The sequence below is a fragment of the Varroa destructor genome, unplaced genomic scaffold (genome assembly GCF_002443255.2).
Source record: "Varroa destructor unplaced genomic scaffold, Vdes_3.0 BEIS01000007.1, whole genome shotgun sequence".
Classification (NCBI taxonomy): domain Eukaryota; kingdom Metazoa; phylum Arthropoda; class Arachnida; order Mesostigmata; family Varroidae; genus Varroa; species Varroa destructor.
Genome location: NW_019211460.1, coordinates 11,623,934 through 11,649,440, shown reverse-complemented (window position 1 = coordinate 11,649,440; position 25,507 = coordinate 11,623,934). Strand labels below are relative to the sequence as shown.

At 38.3% G+C, this 25,507-nt stretch overlaps 2 protein-coding genes across 9 annotated transcripts in view; one reads left to right on the top strand and one right to left on the bottom strand.

Annotated features, from left to right (window-relative positions):
• Nucleotides 1-25,226, bottom strand: part of LOC111253886 (endoplasmic reticulum lectin 1) — a 33,874-nt gene extending 8,648 nt beyond the window's left edge. The window contains exons 1-14 of one of the 7 annotated variants that reach the window (XR_015317763.1): nucleotides 24,915-25,222; nucleotides 22,637-22,897; nucleotides 22,273-22,440; nucleotides 21,691-21,826; nucleotides 20,992-21,149; nucleotides 20,601-20,719; nucleotides 20,031-20,301; nucleotides 19,558-19,680; nucleotides 14,550-14,666; nucleotides 14,194-14,313; nucleotides 13,698-13,822; nucleotides 12,934-13,416; nucleotides 12,497-12,753; nucleotides 8,624-11,804 (exon numbers count right to left, since the gene is read on the bottom strand). Coding sequence is in view for 1 of the 7 variants with exons in the window: in XM_022814064.2 (XP_022669799.1) it covers nucleotides 12,993-13,416; nucleotides 13,698-13,822; nucleotides 14,194-14,313; nucleotides 14,550-14,666; nucleotides 19,558-19,680; nucleotides 20,031-20,301; nucleotides 20,601-20,719; nucleotides 20,992-21,149; nucleotides 21,691-21,826; nucleotides 22,273-22,440; nucleotides 22,637-22,897 (2,022 nt within the window). In the remaining 6 variants the exon portion in view is untranslated. The other 6 variants (XR_002674859.2, XR_015317762.1, XR_002674860.2 and 3 more) reach the window with 6 other exon arrangements.
• On the top strand, nucleotides 1,070-11,621 carry LOC111253891 (acidic phospholipase A2 PA4-like). Of its 2 annotated transcripts, none has more exons than XM_022814077.2 (5): nucleotides 1,070-2,730; nucleotides 5,286-5,464; nucleotides 9,422-9,528; nucleotides 9,717-9,919; nucleotides 10,166-11,621. In XM_022814077.2, the coding sequence occupies exons 1-5, from the start codon at nucleotides 2,510-2,512 to the stop codon at nucleotides 10,269-10,271; spliced, it is 816 nt and encodes a 271-aa protein (XP_022669812.1). In that variant the 5' UTR covers nucleotides 1,070-2,509; the 3' UTR covers nucleotides 10,272-11,621. The 2 variants fall into 2 exon arrangements, with proteins under 2 accessions (XP_022669812.1, XP_022669813.1); XM_022814078.2 differs by lacking the exon at nucleotides 1,070-2,730 and adding an exon at nucleotides 3,542-3,672.
• Nucleotides 25,227-25,507: the final 281 nt, after the last annotated feature.

Sequence of the window (25,507 nt, the reverse complement as noted above, 5' to 3'; positions counted from 1 at the left end):
GAATAATATTTCACTGCCTGGACAGGCCGAGACTTTCTAGGACGAACAGCTTTAGATATTACTGGACGAAAATTTCACTCAAACTCAAACTTGATCAGTTTGGCGCGTCTCAATGGACAACATCGATTAGTTTGTGCGCTATTGGAAAGTTTAGAAAAAAAAATAGGGAGGGTAAGACAGTTAAGGCATCAAAGACGTCTATAAAGGGCTACACTATCTTATGAAAGCGTTAAAAAAGATTATTTCCAAAATCTGTTACCCGGAAAACGGTTTTCGGATGTCAAGGGACTAACAAAGATGGATCTCTATTTTGACTCAAGGATCCGAAAATTCTAGCGCAAGGAAATTCGCGAACTGCGCTATAAATGCCTAAAGACCTACTAATTACTAATAACTCCCATGGCTGGCCTCTTCAAGGCTATTTAAAAAAAGTAACGCTTAACATTGGTTAAAAAGACTAATCACTTATTTGTACACTCCTGAGCTTCATTATAACCACTCAAATGGTGTCATTTTTGCTCCATAGCAGTTACTCTGTTACCCGTCGCAGTTTTAGCATTCTACAGTTTGAGCTGTCCTGCCAGAAATTTAGTGGAAGGCTCCGGACAGTGTCGAATCTTTTAAGAAAGGACATTGAAATAAGGGTCATTGGATCCTGGTATTGTGCTTCTACAACTTTCAGTGCGAAGTTTTGCAGTCTGGTCATCGAGGGAAGGAAACCTACGAAGATAACGAGATACGAATTTATTCATCAATTAAAGTTCTCCATCAGTTAATACACCGACCAGCTATATGAGCGACTGTCCATAGCAGTAGCAATTATTTTTCACATACTTAATAACGGCTACGATTGCTTCGTTGATTACTTAAATCAACGAAGCAATCGTAGCCGTTATTAAGGCTAATATATGTACCGTTATTTAACTAGTTTTATTATAGCAGCAATTAGACATCAATAGATTTAATAACTTGAGTAGGCAGATATTCCTAATTCTTCCATCAATTATATTTTTAATAACATCCACAGTAATTCGAGATTAGAAATATGTTGCGAAGATGTATGTACTTTATAACAAAGGCGAAATTGACTGCATAAAAGATACTATGTTTAAATAGACGGAGTAATTTATTTGAGCCATTAGTCGTCTGGCAAGAAGCGTCGTTGCACCTATCCCTAACTTCACTGCGGCAGATGAAGGCAAGTTCTAAAGATTAATTTCTGCTCGTGTGAAACATCCTCTGTACATATGAGCCACGTTTAAATGTTGCAGATATTTTGCAGACAGATCGTCCTTTGTCGTTTCATTCTCTGGCCTATGACAGCGCTCTCCAGAACGCTTTTCCTGTCGCGACCCTCTCCATGATAAAGTACCACTGTTTGACTGCTGGCGGAGAAAGCCGGAATGTACAAGTCGCCCAGAGGTAGCCCGCAGCTATCATCAGTCAGCCATAAGCACAGAACGAAAGAGCAGCGCTTAGAATTAGACGAAACAGGCAATATTGGCGACTACTCACTTGCACGTGTATCCGAGACCCAAAACGAGCGGTCAACGTTGAAACAAGCTTTACCCACCACCGATCTAAACAGGAACAGAGAGCGGTTCCGCCCGATTTCGAGGTTCAGACCAATTGTCATCAATCCCAATCTTCTCTTCGCTACAAAGTTCGAACACTGAACTTGTGTCGATGCATTGAACACATTGTGTAGTTTAACTCTGTTTTAGCAAGTGCCTTTCGAATGACGGTAGTTCAAAATACTTCATTGCATTTGCGTGCAAATTGTGTGTATACGCCCAACACAGGGAGAACAAAACATACAGTTACACATTACCAGATACGAAAGGACGTGCACGCAGTTCAGCAACGATCACGCAACGATCAGATCTGCTTTCGAAAATATTGCTAGGTGCAACGCGGCTAGCCAATCTGTGATAGGAGCTTGATAGCTATGATCTGGCCCTTCTTCCTGAGAGCCTTCGCTTTTCGTTTGGAAGAACGGTCACGCCTAAAAAAGCTGTTGTCAAGACACTTCGATCTAGAAAACCTACGTACCTATCAAATCACTGCTTGCATTGAAGAATAGGCCGTAATTACCTGATTGAGCAACGCCTGCAGGATAAGTACTCATGGCATTTATATAACACCGAGACCTTTCATACAGTTCAGCTAACAACGAGAATAATTGATTGGTTTCGTTGTTGACGAAGACTGATTACCTTTCTGATGTCTGTGACAGAACGCAGTGATCTTCATCGTCTAATCGCATCCTCGTCGGTTTGAAAACTTGTCAAAAAGCGACAATAGACTGCCATATTTCCTTAGATCAATACGAGAAATTTCTTAGAACCGAGATCAAAGAACAAAGACCTTGCTTTAATTGCACCTGCAAACGAATTTCAGTACCAATAGCGGTTAGAAAAATCGATTCAGCTGACTTGTGCAATTGCTGTCAGCTTGTTTTACAACAACTCAAATACTGCACAGATACAGAGTGCAGGAATCGACGCGAATGAATTTGACAACCCGATTCGCAGTCCTTATTTTCGTTCTGGCGTTAGTATGGCATTACAGTTTCGGTCTCCTTGGCGGTAGAAATCGTGCAGGCTCGTCGCGAGAACCCAAAAAAAACTTGCACAAGACCATCGTTTACACGTACGGACTGACAATTGCCGAAGTTAAAAGGGAACCTTTTAATGGAAATATAACTTATTGTAAACTCATCGAACTCAAGTAAGTATAAAGTACATCTTTACTTGCTTAGATCGCAGCTCTTGTGACTTATCTATTTTCAGTCATGAAGATCTTCATAGAGATACACATGTTCCTGAATGCATTACTAAAGGAACTTCCTGAAAAAAAGGAGGGCAATTGAAAATTGACCCGACTGTGGGTATATCCTTCCATCTTAATTTGGTCCGTGTTCAGGTTCAACTAGGAGTTATTAATATTGCTAATATAGGTGAAAATTTCCTAACAGTTGTTAACACAGTATCATTGGAAGTGTACGTCCGGTTAACACAGCAGCGCCGAAACGAGCCATAGGAAGGAACCAGCAGCTCTCCTTATTACTTCAGTATGTTTTCATTAGGCATATTTTTTAGGACCGTTTGGTTCCTAGACCACTTGATATGAATTTAGTTTAAAAACATCAAAAGCATCCCTCGCACATGATTTGCAGCCCGTCAAGGGCGGGCACGCACCTTTCTGGCACCAATCCAGCTCGTTTTTAAAATGTTAATAGCCGTTTGAGTCTAGCATTTAAAGCAGACCTAAGCCCGCGTGTTACCAAGTGGGTTACCAAGCTTACAACTTGTGCTCCCTCTGGCGATGCGTCTAAGTTGCTGCTTGCTAGCAACAGTTGGTGGTTAAGCCAAAATTATAGCCAATGATAATCTTTAGTGTGAAATTCTCAAAAATAACAGACACACATATGCGCGGTCACCTCGTCAACCTGTCACTATATTTGATTTCCAGTTTGAGTCGGTTGTCAACTTCGCTGTTCTAGGCCGAAAAATAGATAAACCGCCAGCAATAGGGTGAGAAGAATGATGATCGAGATCCGCTCACTTTACTTGACTGAAGACTGGCACCGGAGGCCTAAAGCGAACGCGAACGAATAGGACTTCATACATATGATGCTATTTGGTTGTGCTCAACCCCGGAAACTTCATAGTACGTCGCACAATGAAGTTAACTGATTTATATTTCTTTGTCGAGATTAACTTGTCACTGTCTAGAACGGTCTACGATTGCGGTACTTGTTCAGCTAATGTAGATGATTTCCACGCATCCGTTTACTTCTACGAAAGCTGTAACTTAAGAAATTACAAGTTATTTCATATAGCATGCCGTATCGGCTCCACAAAATAACACGAAGTCGCTGTCACTCATCAATGTTCCAGTCAAAAGGCTTTAATGTGTATGATTTCACATTTTGACAAATCGAGTTGTATCCGATAAGCACAGCTTGGAAACAAAACGCTATTCTGTTCCGAAGACGATGTATATCGTCATTTGACCGACAAATTAATAGCATTTGGCTATTTTTACGTATATGTAGGTATACGTGTATATCTTCATCATTTAGCCGGGACCACTTTAGCGATGCGAAATCTTCGCAAAGCTACTTATATTACTCCTGTACATTAAGAGAATCTTTAATGTTTGAACGTCTTAATGCGCACTGTGACTATCGACAGTTTTAGTAATACTAATGATCAGTAGATACTAAAAATATTCATTAGTCATTTACATGATGGACTGTGTAGGCATTATTGTAAAAATTCGTTACATGATTATTTATTTGGGTTTGGACTGTCTAGTGCATTGCCGCATTTAGTTTCGCATTTACACAGCGAGATAAAATTAACAAATTTGACACGAGTTTCAGTACAGTGAACCCCTGCGACGCTATACCACCACGGTGCGACTATTTACCGGGAATACGGTCGTTCACAACGAAAATCCAAGGTCCTCTTATATATTGCGATACCTAATTTATTTGCTTGGTGTCCCGATTCTGGTCGAGCCCGGCGTCCCATCCAGGAGAATGCTTGTTGGCTCTTGATTTCTGAGTGCCTCCGGGACAGTAATGATATGTCTGCACGGTGCATAGTGGATCGTTGATAATAGCTGCTTTGTAATAGGCTTAAATTTTTGTTAAATGAATGAATGAATGTCAGTCATTTAGATGCCCGGTGGATACCCTCTTATAGTAAAGTGGGCGACAAAATAAAAACGCACGATGTGCGTATTGTGTAGCAGGCGTGAAAGGACGCAAAATTTTCCGAGTTGACAATATCATTGTTGTTATGAATGGTTGTATTGCGTAAGCTATATAAATACGGGTTTTGAGATGCCCGTGAAGTCTGTTTTGCTAAGATGCATTATCTAATTCACAAGAAGGCAACAATGAACGGATACATCTAACGTTTTTGAAATAACAAACGATGTTTTCCAGTTGCTTAGTCACGCGTCCGGTGTCTACTCTTTTTGAATGCTCCAAGCGACCTCCAAGTTTGGGAGCTGAAACGTCGTTTGATTTTAATACGGTTGAAAACGTAGCTACTGGCCTTTGTTGCATTGTTTGTGAAGTACTCAAAATAAACATTCAAAACATTTTTAAAATAGGTGTTTGGATATGCCATGCAGAAGGTTGATTGCTTACGTATTTGATAGCCTAAGAGAATCAACGTCTTTGAGTTCGAAAAAAATAGTTTGAGGTATTCTCCTACAAACTAGTTTAACCCTTCGCTTAATTAGGATTTGCCGATTCGTGATTTTAGAACAGGGGACGAATGTACGAAGATATTGGAGAACGTCACTGCTCCCATACGGCATTTATGCGCCAAAAAGATGATGAATTTAATCGTCCAATGCATGAATTCGCCGAACGAGGGTGGCGTCGATAACGTCGGAGACGATACTGGATTCTTAGCGGGCTTAATTTCAGGAATCTATCCCGGTGAGTTTATTTCGTTCATTGTGGGTGTAGCCAAAAATTTAAATGCATGAAATGAATGATATGATAAAATTTCTCTAAACCTGCTCTCTTCACGAGTTTGCATCGTATATAATATTAACTTAGGCGTACAACTTAGGCGTATACGAAGATGTCGAAACACATAAGTCTGTATCATCATCGCCTAAAGAGCTCATCGGTGATGGCGAATTCTGTTTAGTGTTTCAATTGCCATTCATGTGAACTGGTTCAACCTGTATAGTTCCGGATGAATATACGACTAGGTTTACGACGCTACTGTTGAAGCACGGTCTGTTTGTTTTCGTTGAATTCGCACGTATGTATGCTCGAAGCAAATGCTCGAAAGCTGTGATCGTATGGTCGAGTTGTTCCGCCGCCGTTGGCGGCTATCGCCGCTCCCAACGAAAACCGAGTCAACTAACGTTTTTTTTTTGATTCGGCCTAGTCTGTTTTTGCTCCAAGATACACACTATGGCGCATTATGGACTTGTTCTCATATACAGCCTCTAACGGCTCATTCCTTGCGGTTGTTTAGATAACTACTCGTGTTCTTGGCGCTACGCTCTGCTGCAAAAGAGTATTCACAGACAAGCATATTAACCTCTTGCTACCCTGCCGAGGCGTCGAACGGCAGTGAATCCACCGGTCGGATGATACTACTGTGCTTTTTAAGCTACTCTCCGCCGTCGCTACTTAACTGCAGTATGAGCAGATATCAAAACATCGACTAGCGCGGACTGATCCATGCGCCAGCCAGCAGTCCGACCGACCAGTCTAACCGTTTTCATCAGACATGTCTATGCTTGTGCCTCTATGCATAGGTATGTGTAAATACGCCATCCGTGTACCTGTCAGATGTCTTTCAATATAGGTGACACGGCAAGGCTTTGGGATGACTTTTTTCCGGCAATTCGTCGTTATTTTTGTTACCTTCATACGATACGACAGCCCGGCAATTCGTCGTTGTTTTTGTTACCTTTACACGATACGACAGTCGGCAAATGTTTATACGATACGACAGCTGGCAAATGACCAGCAGTATGTAGATAAAAACAGGGGGACTTTCTGATGACAGCTTGTTATCTCCAACGAAGATAACTGACTATATGTTGTACTGAGGCACAACCAATTCCGCATCACAAGACATACATTTAGATCTTCTAGTCTACTGTGCTATTTGTAATACTAGCTACAACTATGAGAACGCTAAGTTGAGGTTTATTATTTATTTATTTAGCTAATACATATCATATATTAGGTTAATAAGTAGGAACCATGGAGATGACGTTTAAAGATGGTGTTTTTTTTGCGGTCTCTAACTGCCACGCTAGGGTTGATAGCAACTCGGTCTGCGGAGTGTGACTATGGACATTGACTTTTTTTTTTATATAATACCTTAATACCACACTTAACTGAAAACTTACAATCTCGATCAAGAACTTTACTGTGATGAATTTGCTCAATGGAGCTTACCTTTTAGTAGACAATGGTATGTATATTAAGTGATTAGCCATAGCTATTGGAAGCTTGATTCGGCCATCTTCAGACGATGTTCTCATCTGATTCAATCACAAAACGGTTTGTGAATACGTTTGTAACAAACGTATTTTTGTCGTTTGTGTCATATGTTTTGTGTTACTCCTAACACCTGGGCATCGTATACGTTCCTATCTACTACCGTGTTCTGCTGATTGTCGCTTATTGTGCAAATGGCATTAGAGCTTCAAATATCCACTAACTGCGTTTATACCATTTGTCAACCTATTACGTATTATTACCAGTTACTCTCTTCAATGGCATCCTGTTAAGTGCCCGTTGTACATCGTGGTGGACGGGTCGATGTTAGAGGAAACGTTAGATGGCCACACTGCCAGATCTGCCTTTTACCTGTAAGTACGGTTAGCGTGATCGAAAATGTGTTCTTGCAAGATTTTCAAACCTTACTTTATCCGTCTCCATCTTGTCACTTCGGCGACTCACATACGCAATTTGAGCCACATATGATACGATCCGGAATAAAATGAAGTATCCGTTGTACAATAACTCAACGGGCACAGTCAATTCAGCAGAATAAAGGATGAACGAAAAATCCGTTGTTGCTTTAATTTGATAGTGTCCTTTTGGTGAGTCTATCCATTGTAGACCTCTTTTATTTAACATTTAAGTGGATTCCTTAGTCTGTTATCCTGTGAACATATAGATAAACATGTTTACATGAGAGGTCATGAAAATCACTAGTGAACACAAGTCCGGTAGATGAAGTTTTATACGTCTTCATGCAGGGTAGTCTATGGGAAATGTGAGGACTGACTTATCCGTAGCTCCAGTAGCCCCTTCGGTTCATTGTTGGACTCGTAAGAACGTCGGCATCCCATCAGTTAATCTTACGGGTTAATTCAATCGTAAGTAAAAGGCAACATAATTACATCTTATACTCAGCAACTCTTGATAGATGTACTTGTTCTTCTGCACTGTGGCGGCTATCCTTTAGGGTGACGATTGAGCCTGAACTAACGCCGGTCAAAGGCATGTTCTTTCATTCCTTCGTAAGAGCGGACGATGCCATAAGCTTGAATGGGATTAGGACAAGTCGATTTATTAAGTGAGCAGAGAAGACCTTTCATATCAGTTCGGACCAGTTCATGTGGAAAAACTGTTTTTTTAGGCAGTTGTGACAGTAATCCTTTCTGCTAAACAGGATTGTTCAAGATTTGCACAGGCAAGTTTTCTATTTGGTTTATTGTTACATTTGGATAGCAAGATTCTACTCTAGTCAACACTAGAACTACAATACACAAAGCCCGTAACGGGTATCAATAACAACAGGAGAAGAAAAATGGGAAAAAAATAACGTGACTCTTTTTTCCGACGATATATTTGGGAAAAAGAACGATGTGATTCGAATACATCGACGAACCTACGTACGAAACAAATATACAGCATCGGCCTTTTCTATGAACATACATTTACAAATATAATAGGCAATATTTTTGCTACTGATTAAATACGCCAGTGAACGCCGATATTTTCATTCAAAAGACGTAACCTTTCATATTTATAATATTACTACATACTAATCTCGAATTCCTAGTTTGCAAATTTTTAAGCGTGTCAATAGATGCATCGTGAATAATTAGATCCTTATGTGAAAGAATATTCTCGCAATTATATTTTATTTACAATTGTATTATTAATAGTTGCTATTCTGTTCGTTGCATGATTGTATATGGAATGATCTTAACAGAAACCATGTGTTTTTGTCGTTGTCTCTCGAATGCTATCTTTTTCCCCAAGATTGCTCCTTAATTGTCAATAAATTCGCACACACAGAATAAAAATGGATAGTTACGTGTTGTGCGTACGTATGCGTTTTAGAAGAACTGGCCGGCAATGATGTCGCCGTATGGTAACTCCATAAACAATCGCACTCGAGGCCTCAACTCAGAGGTGAATGTCATGGACGAATCATCGCTGGGTGGGTCAGACTCTATACTTGACAAACGAGTCATTCTTGCTTATTGAACAGAGAGTAAACGCAGGTCATCTTTACGAATAACAAACGCCACTCCGTTTTTCTAGTAAATCTGAATACAGTGTGGCCAATAAGCCTTTATTAAAGTAAACTAAAATGGCTAGCTTACAACTGAGAAAGTTGTTTTGTTGGGCACCCTCGGGAATCCCTGTCCATTGACGAGACCGCTACTGTGCTTGGACATATTAAACGTGCTGTCAAAACATTTTGTTTCGATGAGGTGGTTATTACAGGACTGGAACATAAATGCTTCTGTATATCTCACACAGTTATTTTATTGTCTAAATGCGGGGTATTTTTTTTTATATATGCAGGGTCAAACAATATTTTCATGTCGCGTTTGGGATACTCCTCGGTGCCTCTGACCTTATGAATTGCATTCTAATGACGTCTAATTCTATCCGCAGGTACAAAATGGTGTGGTGCTGGGCATAGAGCGAAAAATTATTTCGATCTCGGCTTAGAGGTGGAACTCGACAAATGTTGCAGAGCTCACGACCATTGCCCCATTAAAGTTCGTTGCCTTCTCAGCCCTTTATGTACTGTTTTAACAATATTTAACGGCTTGCCTACTCTTTACGAAATTAGCTGGAATCATCTTTAGTCTATTCCAGGATAGCTGATCGCCACCTCTAAATAGCATAAGCCGACCGGTATTGGTAAATCAATATAAAAAATGCTAGTCACTATATTATTCAACAGGTCGGACCATGGGCTCTTGGTTTTGGAGGACGCAACTGGGCTTTCTATACGATATCACATTGCGACTGTGATACTGACTTCTTCAACTGCCTCGCTGAAGTTGATAATCAAGCGGCTGATACTATCGGAGTATTGTACTTCAATACAATGAAAGTACCCTGCCTTCGCGAAAGTCCACAAGTAAAGCTTTGCCCACCAGCAACGTAAGTCGTTATGGCATACAACAGACATGACAAACGGCGGGCCAAAAAGTACCAACCGTTATTTGTTCATTGCCCTAATTAGCTTAGGAGTCCATAGCAATCACGAAATTTAGGGGTAACATAACTATTTCGAATACTTTTTAAAACAACAAGCGATTTTTTGGCATTTTTTGGCTTTACGAAGGATCGAACAAAGAACCCATGTGAAACTCTCTATTGATTTCTGTACATCTTTTTCTGTTATAGGTCAAGCGAACGATGTCCGACGGCTCATTTGCAAGACATGCTAGTGCTTAATTCATTTCAACCAGAATATGTATTTTATGAGAAAAACCGTACCAGGCCGCGATGATCATATAAAGCGCAGTTCTTCGGTGATCTGATAATACCTAATAAATTATCCGTACGGCATAAGCTACTAACTGGTCGGATAAATAGATTTTAGAGAAACCTTGTGTTTGGTAGACGCTTCAAGGAACCATTATATCACCTTCGCTGTCAAGTCATATCTATAATGCGAACAATTTTAGTAAGACAGAATCCCTCAATCATTTGAAGACACCATGGAAATAACCATAGAATCAAGGCAAAGCGGTTTGCAACAAAGTAAAGCAACTACTTATCAGCGTAATGCGTCGTCGACGCCCGATTTGCAGTAATATTGCGGTAAATATACACGTTGTTATACAGAGAAGGAACTGTCACATTAACATTTGAATTTCTTCAACCCATATAAGCCACGAAGCGTTTTAACAGCTTACTTTCTTAAGCCTGGAGGACAAATATGTTGGTTTTTTAGATCATCTATTTATAGGGCAGGAAATTTAAATAGCATTTTATTTTTCTTTTTTTGTTACTTACTCAGATTCTACCTAAGGCTACATCTAAACAGTTTGGAGCAGCCTATCTTACATTTGCTAGAATACAGTCATGTTTACTCAATATAATGCGCCATCCACAGTTTTCTTTTGTGAGTGTACCTGTGCCTCTTTGGTGGAGGCACGAGTGAGCGAGTCGATGTTGTCATTCGGAAATCTGTTAGACTCATAAATGCTCTGTACATGAATCTCCAGCAACGGATGTAAATATGCGCCGTTTTGTGGCCATATATGCTCACTCCATACACCACCACGCACACCATGGCAATAAAGCCAGTCCTCCTCTATCCATATAGAATAAGCCGATTTGCTGAGAAACGTATGGCCTCTTTTTAGATACTTTAGCTGTCCATGGTTGCATGATTTTTATAACTGCAGATGTAGCTTCGTTGGCGTTTTGGGAATATGGTATCATGATGTATATTTCACTAGTTATCACACAAACCACACAAACAACAAAGCTAAGTTTGCTTTTCCTCACAATAAGCATATACCTATGGGATTGTGAGCACGCCGGAAATTATTTCTGCGATTATTTTTTGCATCGATAGGGAATCCCTATGTTACTGTCCGAAAAGAACCGAAGACAACCTGCTGCTTGCTCTTCGCGAAAATTGTTAAGTTGACGTAAACGACACGGATCACGTAATTGGTTTTATTGTCTTCAGAAAAAATCTGTCTTACTTCTATGACACATGGCATGTACTTAAGCCTTCATGAACAATCCGTAACGTTGTACGTCTACTTATATCAGATATTAACGACCTGATCGTAATAAAAGGATCATTCGAAGTGTAATTTCAAACGACACCCGTGTACCCTGAGATCCTCGCTGTTTTTTTTTACCTCAATCACGGATTTTTTATTTTGCTTTGTTGTAATCGGCTTTTGCTTCTTCTGCAGTCGTATTTATCATTGGCGAAGCGGTGCCTTTTTATCAGTCTGGAGTAAGCCAAAACGTTCACACTTCGCCCAGCATGAAGATATTTGATAATAGTTGACCTTCGCTGAAATTCCGAGACCGACGTACTGTTTCACATATTTATTTTAAAAAACAACTGGTTTAGCGGCAAGAATAGCAGATGAACGCATGCGTGCAACGACAACGAGCCCGCTAAAGCTTGGATACCGCACCACGAACATTTCATTAGAACTGTGTGCGATTCTCCTTCCAGATCAGCTGGTGTATGAAAACAAAGCTGCGAATTAATCTAGAGCTGACCAAACATTGGTAGAGAATTTTTATTTTTATTATAATTGCTAGTTGCCATCCTTTCGAAAGCGCGTAAAGTTGAGTATGTATGTTAGGAGGATAGTTACAGTCTCGTTTTTCATTGTACTAACCGGTCCAAAACCCACGTATTAATTTGACAGCTCGAATAAGTAATTGTGCATAGATTACGCAGAAGGAGTAGAGGACGATGAGCAGTCATCGCAATTATCCATTTGGATATGTACTAGTGACATGTTAATACGTGGCACATATGGCAAGGAATCCAGTAGCTACTGTAGTGTGGTCAATTAGAACTAACCTTACTCTCTCCAACATCCAATAAAAGACGTGTAATGGCAATTTTATTTCAATACCTACTAGACAAATACAAGAACTAGTCACGTGATACATTTAAATACACATGCCACTCCTTTATATTATACAATTCTTCTATTACATATCTGCTTGGTCTGCAAGTATACTAACCTTGCTTTTGTGATAACCAATTCTCCAGCATGATTGATGTATTGATTTGACTCTTGATTGTAGTTATTGTGTTTTATATGTCTAGTTTTGTCCCAATTTTCAAGGTTGCTTTCTTAGTCAACTCCGTTGCGAAAATCACGACTGGTTCCCGACAGCTTCCGTTTAACAGAAGCTTTTAAGTTTAGAATATGTACGGCTTCTCACGCATTTCACACGCCGTTTACGTAACCATCGCTAATCACAGTAACCCTCATGCACTGCAAGAATCCACAATTGGCGTTACCATCTGCACATGAGATTGAAGATATTGTTTTTCCTAAAACAGCATTCCCTATTCAAAAGTATTATCCACATTCTACTTATTCTATTCTTAAAACATTTTTTTTTAAAACATGTTTTGAACAATTCATTGGAAAAATGCACGATCTCCTCCATACCAACTAAAGACGAGATCTACTGGAGCAACAGCTACCAGCAGTGAGGGATATCAAAGTGTTTACACGCCCGATGGTGGCTTATTGCCGCTGTTTTGTGATGGTGTAGCTCGCGCCGGTCTGGCGCCGTCCTCCGCCTCGGCGTCCTCTCCTTTCGAGGGAGAAGCGTTGTTCCTTTCTCCTGGAGTATCTTCGTCAATTACATCGACATCTTCATCATCTTCGACATCAACATCGCGTCTAGACGGAGTAACTTCGGTCGTTTGTGGGGCAGCTGTTGGAACCTGTGGCAATGTGGCCTCAGTGGTTGTTCTATGCTGGTAATGGTTATCGATAGGTGTCTCATCGGCAGGCAGTCCGTAATCGTCAACCATGTCTTGCACGTGACAAACAATGGAACTTTCAACGGTCAACGTGTATTCGCATGGTCTTGGCTCTTGAAGAAAGATGCTCACCGCATCCGGATGGCCCTTAATGGATTTGCAACTAAAACAGCACAGTGATAATACCATGCCAAAAGCATATCGAAAAAAAGTTAGTGCGTAACGTCATACGTAAACACGATATTTAGTAAAATATGACTTGCATTAAATGTACCGACTATCGAAATTTCGTGACGGTTCATATTTAAATATTTTAATATTCGGCAGTAGAACATTTTAAATGCCTTCGAAAAGTCAGTGTGAGATCCCGTGTAGTATACTCGCGTAGTAACTGGAACTTTGCCGTTCTTTATTGATGCTTATAAAGACTAAAGTCGTACTTACATCAGTTTAACTTTAACTGTTCTAGGTATCCTTGTCACTTCGCAGATGTCGCCTTCACTATAGAAATGGGTCACAGAGTTGATGCCAACAGCTACCTTTTTCGACGGGTTTGCGTCTACCCAGGCCTGAAAATTAACAGAAATGTGTACAAAAATGCAATAAAGATCAAACACAAACTTACTGAAAATACTGTCATAACCGCCGATTTTTAATAAATTTGCTATATAGATAGTTTGAGATTCGGCCATTTTCTTAGAAGTCGATATAGAATCGAATAGTTGACGAAAAATTTTCTTCCTTGCATTTTTACCTTTATTAGTGTATAATGTATATGATATCGTTCCTGTGTTCAGCCTTATGGCGGGATTTCCGGAATGCGTACGAAGCATTGCAAGTGATGCAAGATTAAACAACTTACGAAAACTATTATTGTTACAAATATATTACTCACAGACGCAACACAAGAAAAAATGTTAGAAAGATCTAATAAACCAACCCGATGGTTTCGCTGATTCCAACGTCCTAGTAGAATTTCTTGGGTACGTTTCCCTTTTTCAACGTGGAATTGGCTCACCCGTTTGCCATAACAAAATTCATATTTCCACCAACCTGTACCCTATAAATACAGCACACTCCACAGTCAATATAATATAGCAGTACATGATCATTTTATGGGTACGCGCTCTTACAATATGGTGGCTATATATAATATGTATATAAACTGAAATGAACAAACAAATACGTAAACTAATACGTTATTTTGCATTTTGATTTACTCGTCATTTAGCACGGCAAAGCAAGTCTTCACAGCGTAAGCAACTTCAGAAAAAGTTGCTCGGAGATCTTGCTTACCCCTTGTAGGCAGTAGTCACCACTGAGAAAACGTTCAACGTGCCTCTGATCATGAGGTGGAGGGGTTTCCGGCCGGGGCTCGTCTTCCTGAGGTAAAAAAAAGATCTTCAACGTGCGCTGAAAACCAAAGGAAACCATTTTCAGCTGTGCAGGGATGGCTGGTTTCTTGCTACCAACCATCAATGGAAACTAGAACGCCAGAAGTTTTCGAACACACAATGCTAAACTTAAAGTGGATATCTGCAGAAGTAGCGTGCTTAGACTATTATGTAGAGAATATATCATGAAACTAAATTATTACCTATAGGCTAGCTACGCTATCCCTTCGCACCCCTTGAAATTCTGACTGTTGTCATGGTCCTCCTTATACAATTGGCCAAGTCAGTCGTCGCAGGCATGGAGGTAGCAGTTGTGTTACAGAGAACCAAAACTCGCTCAACTTTAGTAAAGTTGACGAATTGTTCACTCTTAACCAGTATCATTCCATCTACAAGAGACAATTCTCCTCGTACAACAGAACTTTTGTCTGTTAAAGTAAAATTAATTTCCAAGTTATAACAAAAACACTAAACGGTTTTTCCTGCACGCTTCTTTACCACGTAGCACCAACCTTAGCTTATTCATAGCTCATTCATTCAGAAAATGCGTCTCCCATAAAGGGTTTGGCAAAAAATTATAAACAGTGTACTTTATGAGGTATTATAAATTAATTTGGATCAATGCATGAAAATAGTAAGGTATTTTCAAAGCTAATGTGGATCTCGCGAAACTCCAACGATTAAAGAAAGGAATCTTGAAACTTTGCCTCTCTTAATTGTTTCCAAGATGGATAGATCATTTAAACTATGAGTAGCAGTGCAAAGACGCCTAACTTTTGTCTCTATCACATACGACTGCGAATACTGTTCTGTACTTCGGCGGTCAATCTGAAACTTTTCTGCCTTAGAAAGAGCATTATGCGGTTTACGGTAGTTCAAGATGTGAGCGCTGCTCTAGTTGACATACAAGAATTTTCATCAGTGTAGGCTCAGAACTTGCTGTGTCGTAATCGAAATCATATTTATGCTGTCAGGCGTCTACTTATACTTCACAAAATCGGCTAATTGAAAAGTCGCGATGTAATTTTTACAACAATGGTGTTGATGTTTAAAAGTATAATAAAGTAACAAATATATTTCCTAGATAATGTTTAAGCAGACTTCATCGAACAAAAGTATTGAAAAATGCTTTTTTACAGAAATTTTATAGACTACAATTCAATTTCGGCTAGAATACGGTAATTATTATTATTAAACGGCTTAGTCTTATTGTCTCTTAAGGTCATATGACGAGATGGTTGGTCATTTAATGAAGGATGAAAATATTAGTGGGACTACATTTAGAGTGAGAAAAGGCTCAGAACAGCGTACGACGGATCCACTCTAATTGGATCCCTTATACTTCTCTTATCTTTGCACATTTAACTTAAAAGCCTATTTAACTCCCTATTTTCTACTTTCTCAAAATATGACACTCATTTGAAAGCTGTGCAGAAACGATGTACTCTTTGAGCATTGATAAATGAATGGCTAAAGAGAACTTCGCTTTAAATGGAAAACACAGCTTTTTATTAAAAAAACTATCGAGACATATACGCATGTAGAGAACATGTAATATTTTAGTTTTTTGGTTAGGTTAAATGAACACATTTTTCCGAAAACTGAGTCTAGCAACGCAGATATCATCAGCAAGTATAACATAAATCACGCATCTGGATTCAGGCATCCGTGCAAAAGATATTTCACGAAGATTTTTGTGGGAACGATTTCGTGCGTAAGTACCAAATCTTTTACCATGTAGTCCTCCTAAGTGGGGGGAAAAGGGGTAAATGAAGCAAAGACAAGGAGCTAATTTCAGTTTTCTTAAACTAAAAATGGAGAGTCCATATGAACTGGCACCAGAAAGTATCTCCACACAGAGTAAGAAGTTCTTGCGCAAAAAAATCATAAATTGATTATTAAGGAAATGCGAAGGCGAATTTTGTACGCAAGCCATACGAAGCCCTTCGTGGAGACAAGCGGATAGGCGTTACAGATAGTGACAAAGCAATTTCGGATCCATAAACCGAAAAATTTATAGGTCGGTATATTTAGTATACAATTATTTATTTAATAAACGTTTAGGTGATCGCTCGCTGATACTATGAAGTGACCAAGACAACATTTGTAAACTCAATTTGAAAGCTTTTTAATGCTGTCCGAATATCGCCGGGTATCACCATGATATCAACGGCCGGCAAGCCCCTACATGTATATCTTTACGAGTGACTATCGAGTATGGCCATTTGATGGTATCTATTGTGACACTGCTTCAAAGGTTAAAACGTACCTCCTAATGCATATATATAGAGGATCATTGTAATGAAACTGCAAACGATCGTTGCGATTGAACAAGAGAAAACTTTAAGCCATATTTTTGAAAATGGCGCTATCGAAATGCGACTTATAGTACTCCGCTGCTCGGCAGAAGCACTTTTATTTTGGTTAATTTCTACAATACGGTTATGGCTAATTTTCGTGCTAGTTTTGAAGCTTCTTCGTTCAACCATTTGGGTATTGCTTTGCTATGTTCGTAACAGATACAGAACGATTTACAACGCCCTAAGAAGAAGCTCAAGGAAAACCGAAAGAATAAAATTACGCTATTTTGGTTGGTTTGAATTGAGATATGACCTTTCCAAGTCTACAGTCCTCACGAGACTGAAAAGTGGTCCAACACACAAAGTTTAGGATAAAGCGAATCGATACCGAAAATAGGAGTGATCCACAAGCTGATTTAAGACATCAGTAAAAGCTTACCTTAAGTTCGTCATCGTATATCTAAAACTCAATCAAGAATCAACGTACAGCTCGATACAGATATAGCAACAAAATTCGACTCCTCGATAAAAAGAACACGAGAAAATTGCCAGCATAAATGTAATTTTTTTTTCACTGAAACTAATTTTTCTCGTTTTTTCCTGTTCTATTTAATAAAAACAGAATACTAACGTTCCGCTACTTTGTAGTAAGTGTGATTGTTGTAAACAATTGTATCAATAATCACCATCCAATAAACGCTTAAATATTTAAGTCACTTATCGCCATTTAAACCTGTGTATAAAAATGTCGAATTTTATGCTATGGTATGTAACAATATTTTGTATCACACTGTGACCGCACAAACGAAGAATCACAATAACCATTTGTTTAACATTTAATAATAGTATTTATTCATCACCTTTACACAACACGTACACTACTATTTACATACATGTAAATGTGTATAAAACTACCCGCAATAAGATGAATTACATATACTGGTCCAAAGATATAGGTTCTTGTAAAAAATCTATTATAAATACTTCAATATTTACTATGGCTGTAAAATTTACAATAAATGAATAACTGGTACAAATCACCGACCTTTATAATTAAGTAACTAGAACGAAAACTTGACCTTTGGAGCATATATAAATTGAAACTAGGTATTTATTTTATGTCATCAGGTCTTTGAGCTGCTTATATTTTTTATAAGAAGCTAAGATGTAAACGCATTTGTGAAATTACTGGAATGCAATATTTATTTACAAGTAAGTTAAACTTAATGGGCACAGGATCAATATTAGGCAATAATGATCCTGTAGCGAATTTTAGGTCCATTTCGACGGCGTTTCTGAAAGTTGAAACGAAAAGCGGCACTCTAGAAGTCTAGCCATTTGATCTGCCATAGAATAAAATAACAACTTTAATATTTGCCTCCTTGCAGTTGATAACTCTTGTTAGAAGAACCAGTTTTCAGGTCCTACGATAAAAACAGCATAACTTAGAATACAGCCCGCAGAAAAACGAATTATCTGGCGCTATAAGCAATTCTTATCGCACCACGTCGTTTTTAATAAAAGAGGCAGATCTGAAGACATCTAAGTTTCGGGGAACTAAATTTTCTCAATTTACAAAGGTTCAGATCTAACAGGCGACCAAACGTCTACCTATAGGGAGTTAGTAGTGCTGAAGCGTACTGTGCAAGCCTGATGCGGACCAAATGCTACTGTTTCAAAATCCAAAGGAATCCCTTTATCCTTTTTAATTAAACAACAAATATTTTCAAACATTAGACAATCGTCTATATGACGACCGACCTAAGACCCTACCTTGTAAGCCTTAATCCATCTGACGACAAGTCACTAATAGTGTAGACGATTTTATCAGGCAAGATATTTTTTCCTAAATGATTGAGCGTGTTCTTAGAATTGAGTATTATATCCACCTTGTAAATAGGCTTGCGTCAATAAATTTTTGAAAAACGGATTTTATGAAATATATTTCATGGAAAAGACACCCTGTGTTTTTAGTAGTCGACGTTTGTGCGGTCATGGTGAACAAATACAATACAATTAGACACAACAAACAGTACAAACGATACAACTGTTAATATGCAAAATAAGTGTAAATATAGTGTGCGGATACACGTACATATCTTTACCTTACAATGCATTAGTGTGTGAAAATATGCAGTTTATTTTTTCAAAATATTTACCTAATAATACTTTAAAGCGATCATGAATCGTTAGATTGCTATCGCCCACTACCTACACAAAATAGCACGTTTCACGTAGTCAAGTGAAAAAGAAAATCTGACACACATCATGCAATGTCTCGGAAAATTTCCTGTTGTAAATAAGCCAATTTTTTTCAAGAACAAATGGTGGTCGTAAAGCTTACGAAGCACAGTCCTTGTTTAATTTATAAGGCATTAACATATGTATGGACGTTATTGTAACTTCTTAGCAGACAAAACGTTTCTAGAGAAATATCGACCGAAATTTCAATGAGCTGTAGTTCCCAACCCTACCGGTTGCTGATCATACTATAACAACGAAGAAGGTTATAATAGTTACGGTTCCCAAAACCTAGGTTTATTACGCGAAATGGAGAGAAAAATATACCTAAAAGAGACACCGTACACTTAGAATTTCATGCATGTATACCTTAACATCATCTCCAAGACTCCCTCCATCTGACTCTTGTAAGGCACTCTCGCGAAATTCTTCGTTCTCTCGGACCATTTCCCTAAGTCTCTGGGGCTCATTTGCATTCGTCGAACCTTCCGCCTTCAAGCACAAAGAAACGTAATTAGTGACATGGCCTACTCATTAATGAGACGCTTGAGGGCAATCTATTTCTAGCTATCAGATCATTCAAAACAGAGAAGTTGGCTGGGAACAATCGATCAATATGATAAGCGTAATTAGCAAGTTGTAATGTTACTAGTTTCTCGAACTTTGTTATAGTCATTCCTGTTTCTATATCGTATAGAAAACTGGTCATTAAGTTTTGCTGTTGTTCTTTACATAAAACCTGCCTATTCTGGTATTGTTTTTTCATACATGTATTTCATAACCTTCGCATATTTTCACAATTTTCGGCGACTCTAAAATATATGTCCAGGCGCCATTCTTACCAATGGTCGGCCGGAACTTTCTTTAATGGAAGAGGCTGGCGTTGCCTTACACGATCCTTGCGGACTGTTACCAGTGAGAATCTGTCCATTGTCGCTACTGCTCACAGGTCCACAGCTCTCGTCATTCTCGCCGCTTACATTCGTAAAGCGTTCGGTACCATCTTCAGCGTCAGAGGCAGCTGCATCGGCGATTGGTTCTTGTTGTTGCAGTTTACTATCGAGCTTGATTTCAGGATGACAGGAAATCTCATTCTCTGGAGCCACTTCCACTCTATAGATATGGAAAGAACCGAAACTCTATTACAAAAACTTCACTTCTTTTTTTTGGATCCTTCAAGAACGAGGGCTCACAAAAGGATTAGTATCGAGGCTATGCACATTTGGAAACTATAGGACGATGGTACACGAAACATACGTATAATCTATTAAGAAACATCTGGTCTCTTTGAGTCCTCAAAACTACATTAGATAGCAGTCATAACAGGCACCGTGTATGATGCGCGGGACGTTGACTTAAAAGTAAATGGCCTAAAAAATCGGGATAAAACGTAATTCAAAAACGTTTCTCACCTATAATCAGGATGTTTGCATAGGTAAGGCGTTCTGACGACGACTCTGTACGTACAGGACGCAGGCTCCTCAAACGAGTGCACGTCGTGGTCACTCATCTGGTCACAAACGTACCACACCTACAGAAAAAAACGAAATCACAAACATGCATTTACAAATCATTACTGATCGACGAATAATAATTACGACTGATGACCCGATGATGGTTTAGTAGAATGTGCTTTTATCTTCTTTAGCTAATATCTCATCCGAAATCAATCGTTTAATAAAAAAAAAAAGCATTCGAACCAATTCCAGTAAACGATTTTTACGATGACAGACTGCTGCGTTCTCACTGGAACTAGCGGTTACATAAAAAAAATAAGTCGAGGTATGCGCTAGTTCAACTTACCTGCGTATTGCGCGGGCGTTGATTAATATCACAAAGCGTACCATATGACATATTAACAGCAAAATAAGGGTGATCGACTCCGTCAATTTTAACAGTCGGTGCTCTCGAAAGCGTTGGAGTTTTAAGACGCTCTGCAAATTCTGCCTTGTACTTTTCATCTATAATACGAATGTGCATAAATACATAGGTGTTAACGCTTAAATTACATTTTTGGCGTAACTTTCTTTACTGAGATAATCGCGCGTATAGCAGATTTACACGCGGGCTTGCTCTGCACCTTGATTTTCCGTGTCGTAAACAATCTGAACGTTACAAACAAATTTACAAGTGAGCACCAAATTTTATTAACAAATAATTTAAGATAATAAGAATACTGAGTAGCGAAAGTACCTTTGTCTTATAGTTTCACGCGTATGACAACTTAGGTGCGAATCACCCCAATAACAAATACTGTAAAAACAATACCTAACATATTTACTCTCAGGCTGTATTCGGTCCAACATCAACTCATTTATTGTTTGTCTATTCCTTCACCTCTATTTGGTTTTTTTTTTATTGAATTGACAGAAACCACGTGAAAGATCATAGTTTTCATAGATGCTTTCGTTGAACCTATTTTTATATAGTTTATTACAAACTGCTTTCAGTGCCCGTACAAATGAGATAGAGTGCCAACGTAATGTGCAACGTCATACTTACTGTCGGCCTTCATCATATCGAGATCGTACTTTCCGAGGTAGAACTCAACGATATGCACTTTTGTACTCGTGGTATCCTCGTGGTATTGTCGAAGTGATTTCCCGTGACACAGCTGGTACGTCCAGTAATGATCCAACTTGGCAGAAAAGGCAGATCGTTAGCGCGAAGGGTAAATTATAAAATACGAGTAGCAAACGAAAAAAAATCATGTTAACGCTTACTTAAGAAGCGGAAAAAATGTATCTTTATTCGAATACATACATCATCTAATACAACGACTTGTATCAATTATAGTATAGGCGAGAAAGTCGACGTGGACTTTAACGCTTCCCATTGTATTTAACTGCGTATAATAAAGCTCTATAAACGAATATCAATTAACGAACTTTAACATTTTCTAACCATCTGACGCACAGCTTTACATAATTCATTAGTGATAGATTAAAGCAACACAGAATCCACCACTTACTTGCTGTCTATTTCCACGCTTCATACGATCGTTTCGGTCTATAGTTTTGTTCTAGTTACAAAGAAAACTTGTTTATACTAATGGCAGATTTTAGTCCATAATACACATGGTACCTTGTATCTGCACACGCGGTTTGCGAGCAGCGGTTCAAGTAGCTCAAGTGGTGTGGGACCATTGTAATTTCGGGTGGTTGCTTCACTTGCCTTTACTTCGAGATGCCGTGGCACAAAGCATACATAGGGTTCCTTGTCCGAGCTCATCATACGAATCATATCGTGATTCTGTAAGAAATCAAACATGTACACTCACATAAATTCAACTCATTTCTAAATAAATTATTTAATAAAACAGAAGTTGTCTAAGTATCAATAAGCAATTCGGACGTATGTTCAAATTTCCTACGTAATTTATACTCGTACATTTTGATGGGTCCCCTGCCTTTCACTGTAGACACATCGACAGACTTCTAAAACAAACCTGAAATTCCCGGGGTAGTGGATCCAGTGTGGGTAGAGGATTTTTCCATCTCATCTTAAATAGTATCGAATCATCCACGCCTTCAACATTGCCTGCATGAGCTCCAACTTGGAATAGACACCACAATAGGGAAATGAGGACACTGTTTCCAATTAAGGACCACACTCCATCTTTTTGCAGTAGTTTACTCGCAGTCCTTACACTGCAATCTCTGCTGTTGTTACTCAAATTATTGCAATTGCGTTGGTTCTGCATTACCATCTGAAATTAGGTAAAAACATAATGAATTAGAATTTGTGCAAAATCTAATGCACTAGCACCCGGCATGATTTTAACTGACGACCCTCCTGATCATACTCGATCATTGAGAAATAACAAAATATGAATCCTTTTTAAGATTAATACCATTCAAGTCGTACTACGATTTCCATGAATATATGATTTACAAATACACATAATGGAAGCACTACCGTATCGAAACACACAGTAACTGATTAATATCCACCACAGAACAGAGGTTTTGACCCATAAAAAAATAAAAAAAAATTAACGAGATATTAATAATGACATACTCAACGTTTCTTTATTAATTTAACTCGGCCATTATTCTTCAGTACCTATATTTCCCGCTGATAAGTATCAAGTACGTTGCAGTAAAAATCAGTGAATTACCAAAAAGTTAACACTTGGGCCTTCAAATATAGTATGAACGAGCTATAATGCAGGATCATTAAACTGTTTAATATCGACCAATAAGTAGGGCAAATCATAGAGTAAATAGTTTATTATTGTTACTTTTTATTAAGAAAAAAAAAAACGTAACACTGGAGTAATATAGAATCCCGCATTTTTCAGTAAAATTAACAAGGAACCTTTTGGATCCCAGATTCACATTCTCGCATATATTTGATCATTATTATTACTATTTATACCTCCACAAATATCTGCAAGGATCCAGTACTATTACTATTGTATTGAAGTCAGAGATGCGCCGTTATTGCATTAGGGAAAATTATTAATTATGTTTAGCAAATGCCAAGACGTCCGCTTGTTGCTATTTTAATAACATAACAAACAGAATCGCATAGCTTACCATCTGCCATCTGGCGCTCACTTTGATGAGCTGATAATATAATATTTTATTTACTTTCATATAATTTTTATCATTCTTGACAGAAGTGGTTTAGCTTCGAAGAACAAATTTTTAATCAATTATCGAAATTGATCCATTTACCTCAATAAAGCATGGATGCACAGTAACTGCAAAGACGAAAGTAGTTTTTGTCTTGGATCCAGTCTCTTGTCAATGCTTTTGATACAAACGCTTTAAAAATCAATTTTTCAGAGAACTGCTTTCATGAATTTCATTACTATCGAACCCTTAGTAGAAAAACTAGTACAAATCTTCTTTAAACGTTTATTCTTAAACTACTACGCACCATTTACCTAATCAAAGTACTACCTGTCATGTATATGTGACATTTTTTTCTAAAATTGCAGCATTTCTTGTATCACTAATAGGTTGTACAGCTCTATCAAAGCGCGTAGACATTTTAGGAACTTATATTGAACTGAAAAAATGAAAAACCAGTAAAATGTTTGAAATTCTGTCTTTTATAGAAAGATGAATTCATATATATTTTTAAAGTAGGTTCAGTACTATTTCAAGTTGGTAGCTGTTAAAGACGCGTGAGTGGTACCTTGGAATTTATAATATCGGTGGCTTATATATTGGAAAGATATTTTTATATAATAAGCAGAAAATTAGTGCACATTGTAACCAAATATTTTAGGCGCGATAAAAATAGTCGGAATTCGTAAATGTTTTTACAAAGTGAATACGACAAAGAGCGCCTTTCTTTCCTTTAGTGCGATGAAATATGATAATTGTGAGATATTTTTGCTTACGTTTCCCGTAAAAAACATAGCGTATTCTTTAATCTTGAGCAACATTAAATGGGTTCGACCATATTCCATTAAAAACCTCCTACATATTTCTATATAGTTTTCATAAATAGTTCATCATTACTGCTACTAGACTAAAATACCATTTTCCACTTGCGTAATACAAGCGGGCACAGTTCGCAAAAAGTATCTAGGTTTTGTATCCTCATCTTTTTTATATAACGACTTCACGCGAGATATTGTGATATCAGACTACAACCCATTAACACTGCAATTACTCGTGTAACTTTTTTCGCCAATATCCACCCCAAAATCTCATTATATTAAGTTTGACTGTGATCTTTCGATAAACATCTGATCAAAGTTCTCCTACCTTTGGTAGTTGAACAATCGAAGTAAGTGACTAGATACTTGGGCGCCGCATTCGCATTCGTTTCTCACTTCACTATGGCCAGTATTACATGAGTACTTCGACACCGCAGTGTTGGCTTTTAGACACAGGGATTGTTACTTAATCTGACGTGGACTTTATGAAGGGCTCTCAGCAAAACACTGACCACACTGCAGCAGGTTGTTTTTTTCACACTTCTCCTGTATCCACTAAACAATCATATATTGCCTACAATTCTCCTTCCGACAATTGTCAACAACTAGTAGAATGATTATGAATGGAACCTGTCGTATAGGCACGTGGCACTGCTTAGAAATTTGAATGTTCCGTTTTCAGTTGAAGCTATCATTGCCATCAAATGGTAAGACAACACACCCCACATTTTTCTATAAAATTCTGTAAAAACCCTTTACTGCTTTTTTAGAAGCGCTCCACTAAAAAATTTTTAAATAAATAGGTTATACTTTTCGCTGTGTAACAACATCTATGCATAACCGATAAGGTTCAAACGCGTTTAATTTTGTCTGCTTTTGGTAATCTACATAGAAGTACGCAGTGGACAGTGCTCACTTTTC